Source organism: Ambystoma mexicanum, chromosome 6q, assembly GCF_040938575.1.
Source record: "Ambystoma mexicanum isolate Mex_15411 chromosome 6q, UKY_AmexF1_1, whole genome shotgun sequence".
Classification (NCBI taxonomy): Eukaryota; Metazoa; Chordata; class Amphibia; order Caudata; family Ambystomatidae; genus Ambystoma; species Ambystoma mexicanum.
In genome coordinates this window covers 44024003-44041104 of record NC_090937.1, presented here as the reverse complement: position 1 = coordinate 44041104, position 17102 = coordinate 44024003, and the positions used below count along the sequence as shown (strand labels likewise).

Sequence of the window (17102 nt, the reverse complement as noted above, 5' to 3'; positions counted from 1 at the left end):
TTCTCTCCGTCTTGTTTTACAGTACCTTACAATGAAGAAAAAGATGCAGCTGATGACTTCTGTTCCTGGCAGTTCCAGCAGATCTCGCTGGTTCTGAGCCTCATTCCTGGGGACAAGAGGGAGGACGTTGGGCGACTCCTGCACTAGAACTGGTCAAAGCTCGCAAACTTCAATTTCAGTGGCTGTTTCGCGTTTCAGCTACCGCACTGGTAACCACGCTGGTCCTGGCTGTCAAGGTGGACTGTCCTTGCTTCTGAGGTCCCACACTCAGGTGAGGGGGGGTGGGGGGGGCTCCGGCTCGGTCGGTCCGACGTCCTGGGAGTCCGGAGGATCTTCCAAATGCTTTTGGCAAGCTTACAAGTAACGCACACAATCTGGTGTCCCTCTCCCTGGCTGCAACTCAATTGAGCTCGACAGCAATTCAACCAGCTCCGCGATGGGTGTCCAGGTGGCTTACTTTGGAGTTGATTGGTCCCACTAACTCAAAGGGAGAAGTCGTCCTTGCAGGGGCTTCTCTGTCGATGCGAACTTGGCAAGTAGTCACTGCAGCAGGGCTTCACCGGGCAAACCAACGGTCCAGGAATTGCAGCAGGTGCCCTCTTAAAGCTCTTCTTCGGTTCCTTTGTCCAGTTCTCGACTCTGCCTTTCAAGCCAAAAGACTTGCCTTTTATTCAGTTCTCTCCCATTCATTCCAGCCTAGCTGTCACTCACCCAGCAGGATGGCTGTCCTTGCCGGACAGTCAGCCAGCCAATCACCACAGAGTGCATTTGGGTCTCCTAGAAGACTAAATACAGTAAGTTTCGGGCCCCTCCCTCACACACTCGGGCGCCAGAGGTGGGTTTCTCTCAGGAACCCTGCCAAAGGCGAAATGAACAGAGACCAAACCTGGTTTGGCGCGCAGAGAAACTCTAGAAGGACCTTTCCACAAGACATGGCGAAAAAAGATCGGGCACCATTTTAGCAGAGATGGCTGTTTGAAAAAGATAGCTCCCGCGGTTAACGTTACCGGGTCCGCAGACCGTCGAGGTAAATGCAAACCTTGATAGTTAATACGAAACCAATGCCACCAGCCAGTCAATTGAGGAAAGGGTAAAATAACAATTTTTACATGAGCATTTAGACACAGGGATACTAAGTAACCCCTCCAGCCCTCTGTGGTAAAATAGGGTGTGCTGGGTCTAGCAAGTACAATGCGAAGTAAAGCCAATTTCATTTTACTGCTCTGGGAAACAGTAGTTGATCCCAGAGAAGGTATTTAAACCTTGGGAAATCTGGAAGACTTCCCTGTGGCACTGCGCTGAAGGTGCTTTGTGACACAATTGTAAAAGATGATGCCTATGGAGTTGGTTAGACTCCATAACCAAAAAGAAATGGTGTATAAAATCACATTAAAATACATGAGAAATTGGGGGGAAAAGGGTCTCACTCCCTCCAAAGTCCTCTAAATCCAGCAAAGTTGCTGGGGGTCTCTAAGGTGGAGGGAATTGGCACATTTTTGAGAATTCTCCCGAACAACTTCATTGGAAGATTTAAGCATACTTGTATCCCCTCAGAACCTGTTTAACCTTTTTCCTTCCTTTCCTTTCTGCAACCTCAGAATCTGCAGAGTGTACTAGTGATATATAAATGCCATTACTGTCCTTGTGAATGAAGTCCCCTCCGGTGTAGGAAGTGCGTAAGAAGCATCTCTAAAGAGTACCCACTAAACTGATGCTCAGTCGGGAATAGTATTTTAAGTATATTTGATTGTTAAATATATTGCCCTTTTTAAAGAACGCTTATTTAAAAAATTGATGTTAAATAACTATTTATAGCTGAAACCTTGAGTTTAAGTGTTACTTGGCTACTTGTATTTGCGAATTTCATTGCTACAGCTCACATTTTACCCCTCTTGAGATAAGCCTGGCTGCTCAGTCAAACTACCAACTTGTGTAGTACAGGCCTATACCAAAAGGTGGTTACCTGATACCAAGTAGATGAGTTTTGTGTAGTGTAACAAAGTGTTGTTATGCTTCTTACCTAACACTGAGCAACTGTCCATTCTTCAGGATGGTGTCTGGCATGGATTCACATGCTCATGAATATTCCCCATCAGGTTGGGAATCCTCGGTAACAGAAAAAAATCAGTTTAGTTTCTGAACTGTATTTCCTAAAAACCAATCACTGAGCTCTGGGTCATACTGCCCCCAGCCAATGACTGCCCTCTACCCAAGCCCCTCCTCTGGCAGCCTTCTTCAGATTTTTACCGCACATTCAAGTGTTGGGAGTCCTCGTGCTTGGCTCTCGAGCTTTTACTGCGTTTTTTTTGCTTTTGGGAAGAGTTTTACTCTATTTTCTGGTCAATCGAGCCTTGTGCTCCATTGATAGTCCTTCTGATTAACGGGGAGCCGTTTTTACGGATACTTCAGTGCCCCTCAAGGGCAGATTTCGTAGAGTTTCTTTGTGGAGGCTTCCAGAACATTCTTCAGGCCTAGGCCGCGTGAACCATGTTGGAGGAAAAAGTTTCAGCCCCCCCTGCAGTTTACGGAATGTCTTCTTGGACGACGAGGATTCACAGTGCCTTTACCCGACGCACAAGGAAGAAGATTGTGCTTTTTGTCTGGAGATGACAGCTCACAGGCTGAAGGATCGGCATTGGCGGCTGAAAGAGTGGGTGGGTCCCAGGAGCCTGCTTCTCCCGGATCCAAGAAAGCTGAGTGGGCTTCTAAGACCTTTGAGGATGCCCCTCCCGCGGGGGTCCAACAGAAGGCTAAGCACTGCAAGTCCACTGCCATTGGGTGTGCCGTTGCAGTGGGCTCCTTGGCGGCCAGGGCGCGTCCGACGTCTCCAGCTACTTCAGTCACCAGTCAACGCTCAGGATCTTCGTCCAAGAGGAAGTCGGGCCATCCGGGAAAACTCAAGGTGGCTCCAGAGACTGCCAAGGAGATGTCCAGCTCGCCCTTGTCGGAGAAGGCAAAAATGGACTGAGGCTTCGACCAGCCCTCTAAGGAGAAGGCCAAACGGGACAAGTCATCCGGATCGGCTACAAAGGCCAAGCAGGACTAGGGACCAGGCCTGTACATCAAGTCCAGGTACACCTGATGAAGGCCCCGACTTCCATCGAGGTGGTGGTGGTGGTGGCGTTCCTCTCGAAGGCTGCAGAGGCGGACCCGCAGGGCGAACTTCGGAAGGCTAGAGTATCCCTTCCTCCTAGGAGGGAGGCTACCTTCCACCCCATCCAGAAGACCCCCGGAGAAGATGATGCCGGTCATCACCCTGAGACCGTCCCCTCTGGACGCGAACACAGGGGAGGAGACGCAGAGGTTCTCCAGGGCACAGATATCTCCTTGGAGAAGCTGCTCACCTACCTTCAGACCATCCAGGAGGTCCATGACGATGAGGGAAACGTCGGAGTTGCGCCCAACAACTACGGTGCCGACGAGGGGAGGGCGACAAGGATGCAGTCGAGGAAGGCGGCGGAGGGTGACTGGGGCCTTGGCCCTCTCCCTATGCCCCGGCCTCCCACATGCCTACCCCCTAGAGACCTCGCAGCAGACATTCTCTGTACTCTGCACACTGGTATCCGAGATTCAGAGGAGCATGCCACTTGCCCCCTGCTGCTCTGGTGCTCGCCGAACCGCTGGAGAAGGGGGAACGACCGGCTAAGAGGAGGAAGAGGCAACCTTGGCATCATTGTCATCCTTCACCACTCCCCTCCCCCCCGACCCCCCCCAACCCCCCTTCGGAGATGAGACGGAGCCTGACACAGTGGAAACTATGGGCATGGACGACTGCGGGATGTGGGGGACCTCCCGTCGCCTCCACCGAGGTCGTCCCCTCTGGACGAGATTGGATGTTTCCATGCTATGATCTCCAGGGCGTCGGAGCTGTTCCAACTCACACCAGAGAAGGAGGAGGGATTCTTCTACCAACGACCCAAAGCAGAAGACCATCCTTTCAGCCCCCTCTTGGATGACATTTGGGACGAAGGATTGGCGCTTGTGAAGAACCCTTCTACGGCCCTGTTAAGATGGATTTCTGAACTCTGTCCTGGAGGGGCAGAGGTTCAGAAGGCCAGCCTAGTTTCTTTGAACAGGGTAACCTCTGGACAAGCCAGACCAATCAGGGTAGCGATGGCGGCGGTCAAGACTAGGTCTCAAGAGGGGTGAGGGTGACTGAAAGCCCGCAATGAGCACACAAAGCAAGGACGCTTACAAATTACTCCAGACAGGTGTTATATTCAAAATAGACACATTTATTACAAGGCCTTTGTAACATCGACAATAGTAAAGAATCACGGTAAAACTCCAATAAACCAACACATCACAAGCAATACAATATATATACAAGACCAAGGGGTCTAAGGAATTGGAAGCACGAAATATGCAGACCACCTAGATGGGGAGGAAAACGGGCAGTGCAAGTAATCATTAGACCCAGTTCGACATCAGAGGCCACCTAACTAGAAGGAATTCCGAGCCCTACGAAGAGTGGAGCCCTGTGCTCAAAAGTACCTGCACACGCGGGTGCCAACGGGCAAAGGGGAGTCTCTTCAGGGAAATCAGGCAGTTCAGAGGTGAACAAAACGATGATGAACAGATCCCTGCTACTTAAGCGCGGCCTCCACTTGTGGGCAGAAGCAGGGCGCGAGTGCGGAAAAGGGTTGCTGTTTACGACAGCGATGGAAAGCCACAGGCTCCTGCGGGAGGGTGACCGGGTAGGGTATTGACTACTCACCGGTCCCCGATGCAGGCAGACCCAGGCTCCTCCGGTTCCGTTTCGGTACCTGCAGGTTCAGATGCTATCAGCAGGACGTCTCGACGCTGTGTAGATTCCGCGACAGCAGCAGTCAGGGTCGAGGGTGTCCCAAATGCAGCGAACACGCACAGGTTTGTTACCACAGCAGGGCAACTCGGCAACCGCATGTATTCCGGTCCCAAAGCACACGTCTCACTTCAGACCTGGGAATGCCAAGTGTACGAATCGTGAGAGAGTGCCGAGGACACGGGATTAGCAGTAAGCCAGACGGCGGTGACAGAGCAAGGTTCCTGTGTAGGCTGGTCAGTCCACTGGATGGCCCAGGGACGTTTCCGAAGGCTTGTGTACAGGATTTGGTGAAGATGCCGGGAATAGTTGTTCCCACTATTCTAAAGGGTCGAAGCGCCTTTGCAGACCTTCTCGTTCGATCAGAGGCAGAGGGATCTCACAGGACGACAGCTGTGCACGGTGCCAAACCTTCAGCGGGTCACCAGCGATTCCTCGACTCAGCTTCTTAGTTGCAGGATACTTGGCTCCTTCTCCTTCGTTCGTGAGAACTCAGGAGATCGACATGGTAGTGGGGTTTTCAGCCTCTTATCCAGAGTTCCCTTCGCGCCAAAACGGAGAGGGCCCAATGGGAGATCCGCTCACAAACACTCGCACCATACGTTGACCTATCACGGACCACGGTGGTCGCAGGAATTCAGGACACTCTAGACTCTCTGGCACCCAGGATGTGTATTGGGAACAGACATCCCAGCCCACATCCTGGAGGCACACACAAGGCATGCAGAAGCCCGCGAAAGCGTTGTGTTTCGTGGGAAAGTGCATGACCAAATAAGGAGTGCCCTGGGTCGGCTGGACCTGGGGGAAGGTGAAGGGGCAAGACGGTCAGCGGATAGGACAAAGAACCTCGTGGCCATTTTAGAGGTCAGGCCACCCATTTGGGCCAAACACGGGAAGCGCGGTTAACATGGCAAAAAGGGGTTAAAAACACAAAAACGATAGCTGCCACCAGTCCCATCTGTGACACACTTGCACGTTTCATGAGAAGTCCAGCGAGAGTTTCTAGGGCCTTTGGAATGACTAGAGACCCAAGAGCACGATAATGTAAGTTACGGTGCACTCTTGTCTCATGTTGCTCACAAGCTGCAACATGAGGAAAGGACTAAGGGAAATGAAGTCTCCCGGTACTGACTGTCTTAAAGGCATGCCAGTTTGCCCGTAAGAATTGAGCGAAAGCCCAGAGGAGTGCGGCGGAAGGCTGCGCTTCTCTGGCAAAGTCTAGATCAGGGTGTAAAACAACAGCAAAAAGTTTGGGGTTTGCCACATGGAAGGAAAATTATCTACAATTATGAAATCTTTCCTAACAGGCCCCCATGGAGAGGGACCGTCTGGAGAAAAAGTACACCGTTCGCCTGCTCACGGATCTGGGGTTCTCAATGAACTACGCAAAGTCCTGCTTGACTCCATCGCAGGGCGCACTGTTCCTACGATCCCGACTCAACAGTGTCGTGCCTGGCATCACCGCCGGAGGAAAGGATAGAGGCCATCTTGGGCAAGGTGCAACGGCTGTTGGCACTGAAGATCGCCACAGTCATGCATCCATCGCATCCTTCTCTGCGGGCTACGGATGCATGCACTACAGGAGTTCCTCAACGACCATTGGATACAAGTGCCAGGAAGCTTCCAGGACAAGATCGAGCTCGACGGGCGCTTCCGTCGAGCGATAAGGTGGCGGGGAGTGCGCTATCATCTGTCCGGAGGCACGGATTTCCAGACCCCACCACACCAGGAGACGGTCACGACGGACGCCTCCCTGGAAGAGTGGGGAGCTCACACCGGAAGTCTTCACGCCAGAGGCCTGTGGCTGCCGGAAGAGAAACATTTCACATCAATGTGCTGGAGCTTCGGACAGTGTTTTGAGCCCTCAAGTCCTTCCGTCCCTCAAGGGAAAGGTGGTGCAGGTCTTCACGGACAATACCACTATGATGTTTTACATCAGGAAGCAGGGGAACTGGGCCGTCGTCCAGGGGATGTTCCTCATTCCGTTTCATCTGGCATGAGTAAAGAACACTGTCGCCGACTCAGCAGGGAGCTACGCTCTTGCCACGAGTGGGAGCTTCGGCAGGACCAAGTGAACCACCTGTTCCGCTGATGGGGAAATCCCCAAGTCGATCTGTTTGTGACAGCGATGAACACCAAGTGTCGGAGGCTCGCCAGCAGATTTCCCTAGCCGCGGAGCATCTGGGATGTATTCTCACTCCCCTGGGACGGCCTCTTTCAGTATGCGTTTCCTCTGTTGCTGCTTCGACTCATCATTCAACTCACAGTCCCGGTGAAGGATGATCCTTGTTGCACCAGCGTGGCTGAGGCAGATCTGGTACCCGGACCTTCTCAGCATGTCCGCATACCCTCCAGTCAAGCTTCCAGTGGTCGCAGATCTTCTCGCCAGCTAAGGAGGCGCAATTCTGCACCACGACCCAGGATCGCTGAACCTGAAGGCCTGGCTCCTGCGGACGCACCCCTCATTCATGCCCACGGTGCCGTCAAACTTCTAAACAAGCCATTGGTGTTTCTTGTGTTTTTTCTGACGCCTTCGTCGCCGCTTGAAAGGACTTTGCACTCGCTGCATGTGACTAGAGCGCTGAAGTTTTATGTGGACTGCACAAAGTTTCTGGAAGACGTCGCAACTTTTTGTGAACTTTGGCCCTGTGAACATTGGGAAGGCCCTGTCCAATGCGTCCATTTTGGGTGGCTCTCCGGCAGCATTACTCATTGTCACTGGTTGGCAAACCGATCGCTTCTACTACAGCGTTCCTGTCTGGTGTGCCCCTGCTTGTCATCTGCAGGGCTGCTATGTGGAGGTCGACGCACACCTTCACGAAATTCTACTGCGTGGACAGGGATTCCAGGGAGGAGTCTAGAGTCGGCCGAGCAGTGCTGCGCAACCTGTTCGCTTGAAGGTGAGCTTGGTGAGGAGGTAAGAGATGCTTATGTTGAGCCTTGCCACCTCCCGTGGTTGTGTATGTGTACTGCTATGTATTCTTTATTCATGAGCATTTGAATCCATGCCAGACCCCATGCTGTAGAAGGAACAAGTTACTTACCTGTAACTGTTGTTCTCCAGCATGAGTCTGGCATGGATTCACATGCGAACCCTCCCGCCTACCCGTCTGCAGCTCTTGGTCCTACTGCCACTTTACATGCTACCAAATCTAAAGATGGCTGCCAGAGGAGGCGCTTGGGTAGAGGGCAGTCATTGGCTGGGGCACTATGACCCACAGCTCAGTGATTGGTTGTTAGGAAATACAGTTCAGAAATTAAACTGATTTTTTTTCTTTACTGAGGATTCCCAACCTGACGACGTAGAATATTCATGAGCATGTGAATCCATGCCAGACCCTTGCTGGAGAACAGTTACAGGTAAGTAACTTGTTCCGCCTTTTCCTTCCCGAACCTTTCCTTTCTGCAAACTTAGAATCTGCAAAGTAGAAGTATAACTATATAAATGCCATTACTGTGATTGTGATGGAAATCCCCTCAAGGTGTAGGAATTGTGTATGAACCATATCCAAAGATTATCCACCAACTTGTTTTGATTCTGGAAAGTATTTTTAAAGTATATTTACAGTGTTACACAAATTGCCTTTTTAAAGAATGCTCATTTAAAAAATGTTAAATAAATCGCTATCATTGAAACCGTGAGTGTGAGTGTTACTTGGATACTTGTATTTTGTACTTGTATGTTTCATTTGTACAGCTCACATTTACCCCTCTTGAGGTAAGCCTGGCTGCTCAGTCACACTACCAACTTGTGTAGTACAGACCTACACCAAAAGGTGGGTTACCTAATACTAAGCAGATAAGTGTTGGGTAGTCTCACACAGCCCTACAGATAAGGTGCGTATCTTGGCTTTATACGCATGTAATTAAAGCCATTACGGAGCATTTAATTTCCTTCTGCGTTCTATTTACGCTGTATTTATTTTCATTAAAAAGCATACTTTCCTCCACTAGATAGCAGTAGAGGGCAATAATCTCCATATCTGAGTGTATTACACAACTTCTTTTATTAAATCACTGAAAGTACAGTGGGGTTAACTAGATTTTTGGGACTTTTAACATGTTGATGTAAGGATTTACATGTTGCCATGTGGTGTTATTATGCAATTTGTGTTTTTGGAAGCAAACTCTTTGACATCATTACTGTAGGTCTTGAAATCCAAACTATTTGTACTGAGTAACGCTTGGAAGGTATGTGGTCAAATTTGCAAATGGGATTAAAATCCCTGCTTCACTGTTCAGCCAAGGTTTGTGATCCTTGTCTCCTGTCCCCATACTCCACCCTGCCTCCCACCCAATCTGTCTGGGTCCTACTCCCTACTTATTTTAATGCAACCAGAGGACCACTAGTTCTTTTTCCACTTCCACCACTGATGTGATTAGCGGTCATGGGTTGAATTTGCTGTGATGCGTGTTATGCCCGAGATGCAGATTCTTGGCTATCTAGGAGGCAACCTATCAGGCAATCAAGACTGCTCTCCTAGGATGGAAGTAGAAGATGGGGGAAGGTACAGACAAGTTCATGTGACGTTATATTTAACAAGCAACAAGGAGTAAGCCAAGAGACATAAACTTTGTCATGTGCATTATATAAATGGTCACTACTAATAATGCTACAGGTCGAACAGTGGCCAGTCAGGCTTTTTTAGTAGTAATTAGTTGGAAATAAATCCCTTGTAGTAGCAATTTCTATTTTTTACTAAAAAGGCACAGTGGCAAAAGTATTTGTCCAGGATCACACACTTTAGTTTTGAAGTAGGGCTTTGGGACCAATCTTCAATTTATGCACTTGCCTGCGTTTCTTCCTAAATGTAATTGCCAGAATTGTGGTTTTTGGCTTTGTACACAAACAATAAACCAGTAAAACTATAAATATGCCTACCATAATGCAATTCAGCTTGCATGCACTTTTTGGTTATTTGAAGTGATATTGCGAACTAGTGTCTGGCGATCCACATTAATTTCCTGCAGCAGACAGCAGGAAAGGTAGATTAGCAGTTTGTGACTTTTGCTAATATTATGTGTGCAAGTTCCTGTAAGTAAATCGTATGCAAACAATTGCTCACTCACACTCCCTCTGCAGGCAATAAATCAGTCTCAATCTATAGTAGTTCTTAACAGAGTTTCTAGGCTCTAGAATTTTGAAAATGAAGCTGTGTAAGTACCAGGTACTTGTAAATTATTTTATGGCAGAATATTTACCACAAGTGTAATAAATGGTTAAAGCGAAACCAGACAACTTTGATCTACAGCTCTTTTGGGCTACGGGTCTGATTTTACATATGCATTGGGTGTATGTTGGATACGTTTTACTCTCTTGCAGAGGAGAAAACTCATTTTTACTCTCTTGAAATTGCATTTACGCTCTAATTTGAAAAATCATGCGTAACATACTCCCACCTCAAAAATCTTATCTGGAGCACCGGTCTCGCACAATGTGATTGCACCAATTCGTACCCAACAGTCTGGTAAAGGATTCTCCTACCCCGCGGCTTCCCCCTACAGTGGTGGGATTGTGAGAGAAGCCTGTAAGTTAAGTACATTGCTTTTCTAATTCTGGAACACTTGACTGCAATCGTTGAGTTTGGCAACTCTTCACAAATTACATAGTAAGCCCCTTTGCAGAGCGAACTGGTGACCTCTGAACATTAGGCCTTATTTCCTAGCAGGAAGGTACTGGTGAAGAATTGGGGATCTAAATGTAGGTTTTCTTGCGGGTGTTCTGTTTTATAACAATGCATTTATTCTTAACATGATTCTAAATTGCTAACTGTCCTTTTCTTCACTTTCTTTAGAATACAAAGTTTCCCTAAGTGTTCTATTTAACATTGCTTTCAGTTGCCTAACTGTTTCAAAGTTAAAGTGGTGGTATTCATGGATTGGTGTATTCGAAGGCCTAATACATGTATATTTTTGTAAATTATCTGTCTAACTTGAAGTTATTGGAATGCTCTGTGTGTCTAATTGTAGCCCAAGAACTTCTGAGTCGAAGTCTTACTGCTCTTGCACCCTTCCTTGATTAGTGTGGCTAGACATCCGTGTATTCTCTTCACTGTGTATTCTCTTCACTATAATAGGGTGGCCTCTCGGAATCCACCCACAGGGTTGATTCTGGCAATCCATCTCCACACCAGTGATGTGAAACTGTTGCACAAATGCCAAGAAGAGCATCTGCAAAATGGCGTTGTAGATAGTTTGTGAATTACTTGCAAACGTCATAAATATTGGAACACAAATTAATTCCTATATACACTGATCAGAATGGATGTCCAAACTGATGTTTAATTATTCTCGCGTGTTTTCTAGGATGGGATAGAACCCATGTGGGAAGATGAGAAGAACAAGAAGGGTGGACGGTGGCTTATCACATTAAATAAACAGCAAAGGCGGAATGACTTGGATCGCTTCTGGCTGGAGACAGTGAGTACCATGTTTTTACTTTTGTTAACCTTTCTTGTAAAACTTGCCAGTATTTGTTAGCACTTGCCAGTGGGTTTTTAGCACTTAAAATGTAAAATCCTGGTACAAGATTTAGGACTTTACATTTTCTGAATCTTTTTTCAGATGGAAAGGATTGGTTTGAAGAATGTTGGTGCATCCGAGGGCTGTGTTGAGGCCATTGTTTGGGGTCCCTAAAGTTACTGCACGTTGTGTACACACATGGTGTGATACTACTTGTTGGAGGGATGGCTTGGTACCGATTCATATAGATATGAGCGTACGGAGCTCCATGGAAAGACATACAAATCCTGCTCATAGCTTGCAATTGAAAGGATCCCTTGACTTAGACTGGTGTAAGCATCTCTGGAGGCACAAAATGCACCCTAAATACATGCAAAGTATTGAATTTGGCCCGGGAAGGAGGCAGAGGATATTGCCTGCCATTTATTTATTAACTGTTAATGCGGTTGAGTTAACAAGAGGTCCATTATTCTGATGCTTGTTAATCTGCCATTTGATCATCCACCGGGGGAGCCTGCCTAACCAGTGTGGATGGGGGAGAGTCGAGGCAAACGATATCAGAATTGTGATCGTCCTGCTGGGTGTCCTCCCTGTTGTCCGTTGCGCCTTGATCTTCCCCATAATTGTCCAGAAAAGAAGTCTCCTCTTCTTCTGTATAGATGTCTCTATAAGTGTCCTTCTGGACATCTTCTTGATAATCAACATAGTGTTGAACATCTAGGTGTTGGGCTACTTGTGGATGAGGGTTAGGGTCTACCCGAGCTTTTTTCGGCAGAGGTTGATCAGAAACACCGAAAACCTGCTGCAGCCGATCCATATACCCCTCAAATTGCTCCGTGGTCCACTTTGATGACCCAAATGGACCCAGCTGAGCAGGAACTGGGTCCACCGCCCTAAGGCGTTCAGAGGATCTCCTTAGGGTGCTTGAGAGGGGTACCTGGCTCTCTTCGTAAGAGTCCTCAGGATCGTCTTCCAAAACCGTGGGAAACCTTTCGGCGGATTGGCCCATAATTGTGGGCGAAACCGGTACAAGGCCTGCCGCCGTAGCAATCCTATTGATGCTCTTACTGAAAGTTACCGAATCTTCGGGGGACAACGCCTCCGATGATGGCTTCCCGGGTAGAGGCCTAGTTAGTGGCCTACTCCTAGTTTTCGGGCCTGCAAGAGCCTTGGAAACCTTGAAAGTCGTCGAAGTTCTTGTTCAGAAACTTCGGTGTGTGTAGTTTGGGGAGTAGCGCCTTTCCTAAGTTTATTAAGCCCAGTCGTCATGCACTGCTGCGGATGCGGGGAAGGCTTCGGATCAGATCGATCCGATGGCGCTTGAGCCTTCTTCGTCGTCGAGGAGGGCGCTTGGGTTGTGTGTTTTGTGTGGTGCGATTGTACGCTCCTGTCACCGGGTGTGGTCCCTGTAGCAAGACCGGAGTCGAGCCTAGAAGGGTCGGGGACGGGCGTGGCAGCTCTAGAATGGTCCGCCTCAAGGTCTACAACGTCTGCGTTGGACGTTTGGTCATCCGATGTACCCCCGTCTCTCTCGGCTGGTGTCGCGACAGGGGAGGGAGGCTCCACGTGTGACATACCGTCTGCGGCCCACCGCTTCAACCGGCGCTCCTTAAGGGATTAGGTTTAGGAGTTTATACGCCGAACACCGCGACAATTCAGTAAGATAAACAATGTCTCATGAAGAGCTCCGCTATAGGGCGACCAGTTATCTGGGCGAAAAAAAACAATCTGAGGGACCTCGGCGCGTGAGGGATTTTGGGAACTACACACGTCACGATAGGGATGGTGTTTCAGACACGCCTATGCCGACGTCCCCTTTCGGTCCCCCGAAAGACAAGATGCAATACTACGCGGTTACCACTGGATGTCGGACCATATGCACAGCATGTGATTCTAAGCAGATACAATCATCAGAAATGCTTTTACGGTAAGTAATGCATGTCTTACTATTAGTATTGAGTGCAAAGCTGGTCTCTGGAAGCAGTGGCAGCGCTTTACAATGAAACTTGCTCATGGAAGCAGAAACGCTCAAAGCTAATCAGCGAGGGTAAGTGGTACGAAAGGGAGCTGCAAGAAACCACCGGAGGAGAGAGTGGGGAGCAGATCATCCAGCCTCAAGTGGGAAATGGAGGGCGTGTGTAACTAGGTGATAGGAAGGAATAATTCCTCGATGAGTAGTCTTGAGTTCCTTCCTGAACTGTAACTGTGAGGGGGCGAGTCTGATTTTGACCAGGCAGAGGTTCCAGAGCCTTGGGGCATAGACCATGGAGGACTGTCTTCTGGTTCTATCCTTCCTACACAGGCAGAATTAAAGTCTGCACATGTCCTTGTTTCTAGTGGAATGTAGGCCTCCAGAGATGGTGAGTTTCTAAGTGTGGTAGCTTGGGGGTCTGCAGGGTGACAGCCTTGTAGATGATTCAGCAGGATTTGAAGATGATACGGCCTTCAGTGGGAGCCAGTGCAGTTTGTGGGTTTGGTGATGTTGTTGAATTTGCTGATATGTGGATACATTTCATGAAAGCCGCAGCAGTAGGAATTGACACTCTGACCTCGAAATTGAGGAAAGAAGGGGGAGGGGTGGTTCATGCTTGTTCCGAGAAGGGATCGGAGTGTGAGCAGGCGGGCGACTGAGTGCCAAGAAATGTAAGCTCGTAGGACTAATCATTGCAGACCAGCTTTGTCCTAGCAGTAGTAACACCATTAACGCTTATAGAATGCCCACTAAGGGTTTAACTGCTTCGAAGGGAAATGCCTGACTGTTGAAAATCTGAAACAAAATGCAAAGAAATATAAGGTTGTGAAAAAGCCATAGATGGAGGTGGCCATTTTGTAAGACAACCGTCTGTGTGTGATGAGGCTGGCGAAGCCTAGCCCTCCTCCCCTGATTTGCTGGTTCCACCTGCTGTGTGGCATGGATTGCCAGCACTTCCGGCGTGTGCCTTTCTTAACCTAGGCAGCCCAGGTGAGTGTCATTGTAACAAGGACCTTCCCGTGCCTTAATGTTTGTGCAAGACCCCCCCGGCCTCCCTCGGCCCGTGCGCCGTCTAGTTTGCTCTCTCCTTCCCTTCCAATCCACAAACCCTACCCGCCTCCCAGCCCACCATCTCACCCCTGATGGGCCAGATCACCAGTCATAACTGACCTCCCAAGGGCAGCCCTCTGCCCGGCTGCCCCAATACTAAGGGCCCCAAGGCAAAGGGCGGCTCCAACAGAGGCGGCTCCAGATAGTATCTGCAGGTGTCAGCAGGGGAAGCCAGTAGCCAGCCGTCAACCAGCAGCGACAAACAAGGTAAGGGTGGGGAGTAGAGCAATCACTCTACTCTGGAAGCCCTGCCACATAAACCGACTTGCACTGTGATAGTACTGTGATTATTAGCTTGTTCCTTTAGGATCGTACTTTAATTAGCTTGCGCCTTCTAGGATAGTGCTGTGATTATTAGCTTGCGCCGTCTAGGATAGTGCTGTGATTATTAGCTTGCGCCTTCTAGGATAGTGCTGTGATTGTTAGATTGCGCCCCACCATTAACACTTATTGACCTGAATCACATCTAGACAGCGCCACTATTGAATAGTACCGTGATTATTAGCTTGCGCCTTCTAGGGTAGTACTGTGATTATTAGCTTGCGCCTACTTTTTTTTCTTTTTTCTTTACTTGTGTTTAGTTTGAAACAAACTTTTACAATTTGCACACAATACTGTAAACATAAACCAGAGCATCATTCTATCTTCCTATATAGTGAACATTGCGAACGTTTGCAACAGGATTGGAGTTACAATTGAATAAAATACATTAAGAGTTTTAACACGTGTAACATAAAATCATCTTAAAATAAAACTTAAGACAAGGAAACCATCCAATTCTGCTAATCTGTGCGAATAGCAAAGTGGTGCAAAACACAAGGCTGCTTAAGTGTGCAAACAGCATTGTGCAAATTCAGCTCATATTAACTGTTGAGATTTTATGTTTGAATGAGGATATAGCCATAAAATAAAATTTAAGACCAAGCTGTCCAATCCTGCTACTCTGTGCAAATAGCAAAAATGTGCAAAAACACAATCATTCGCATATTACTCATGTAAGCAAGTAGCAGAAGTTTGCAAATTCAACTCACATCAAGGATGCAACAAAAATGGCACGGCAAGAAAATACATTGGGTTTATAGCACAATATAGAATTTGGTCAATGTGCACTAATACATTAGCACACCCATATAAATGCAAAATATGGACAAGCATATAAAATTAAGATTATCCCAGATAGGTTATTCTACAATGAGTAACTTCAAAAAGGCTAAAATCAAAGTCAAAACGCAGTCTTTTTCTGCTACGATCAAATTCATTTTTGCTGAGAGTGCTTCACAAATAATGGTCAATAGTCGCGTTAAAGACATAACTAAAGTAATGTTGGTTACCCACATACAACGTATTCACAGCTATTCTCTGGATGAGCCTGTACTACCAATGCAAGTTTTACCAAACACTGGCATTCTCTGGTCTTCAAAATGCTTACAAAATATGACCAAGTGTTTTAACATTTTAATTTGAGAAGAACACAGACAAACACGACAAGCACCTGTGGGGTCTCCTTGTTTGTGTTTATACCAATTTTTGATTCCGTCATTGGTCAAAAATTGATTGAGTTTGAACCTGAGATATAATTGTCTAGCCTTCTCACATGGAAACCGCATTATGTATGTCTGCCGTGGTATTTTTAGTAGAAAAACTTGCAACTTCTTTAAAAGACGGGTATGTGCTTAGGGATTCAATAGTAGAAAACCAATTTTTTTTTTTTTTTTTTTTTTAACATACTACGGTTTTATGCACAAGTCATCTGTGCTGGAATCAATAGTTCTGTATTTTTTTCATTTTATGCTCATACGTAGAAATGGAATCAGGACTGCCTTCCTTCATCATGGCAAGATCTTCATATAATGAATTAGATGGAGGAGAAAGCATTTTTGCATAGTTATTAAGAAGTCTCCACTTGTAACTCGCCGAAAGTGATGAAATCCCAAGTTCGTGTCGCAGAATGGAATTGGGTAACGATTTAGCTAGCCTTAACGCCAGTTTCCATATCCAACCCTGAAGTTGGTTGAAAATGAGATCAATGTCAGCAAGAAACAAGTCAAGTCCATAAGGAATGATAGCTTGAACTTTTAGGATATAGAAATCTATCCAGGGAAGCATAGAATATATACAGTACTTTCTGTAGATTAATTTCATTTGTGAGATCAGGGGGATTAGGTTTCTGGTTGAGCATAACTTTCCGCATAGAAAGTGAAGGTGTCCCACAAGTTGTATCCCAGGTGGCGAGTAGACATTGCCCGTTCAATCCGCAACCCATCTATAGACCAAGTGAAGGAAGAGATCTTCTTTTTTTTTTCCCTGTTGAAAATGACGATCGAGGATTTGGTGGCGTTCGAGTGAAGATTTAAGTCCTGAGCATATTGAGCGAATAGTTGCAACTTTGCCTGTAGTCCAAAAGGAGTTCTATCAAACAATAGGATGTCATCAGCAAAGGCGAGCCAATGCAGGTGCAGTGTGCCAAGTTTAATAGGAAAGATGACACAATGGTACCAAAGCTTGTCCAACTCACTCAGGTAATGGTTAGAGAGTAGAGGCTAAATTACACCCTTGTTTGACACCTACACAAGTGGGAATAGGTTCAGTAGGAGCACCACGCTCAGTAACACTTACCATATATGTTGTATGTGTTTGCATTTTGGAGAATAAGAGAATGAATTGAGAAGAGAAACCAAGTGTGAGCATTTCTTCCATAGTAAGTTACGAATCAGACAATCGAATGCCGCAAACATATTGATAGATGCCATATAA

At 47.3% G+C, this 17102-nt stretch overlaps 1 protein-coding gene across 1 annotated transcript in view; it reads left to right on the top strand.

Annotated features, from left to right (window-relative positions):
* The window catches only part of EIF4E (eukaryotic translation initiation factor 4E), a 416202-nt gene that overhangs the window by 250557 nt on the left and 148543 nt on the right, over positions 1-17102 (top strand). Inside the window, exon 5 of the mRNA XM_069630448.1 lies at positions 11111-11224. Coding sequence (XP_069486549.1) covers positions 11111-11224 — 114 coding nt within the window. The remainder of the gene's footprint in view (positions 1-11110; positions 11225-17102) is intronic.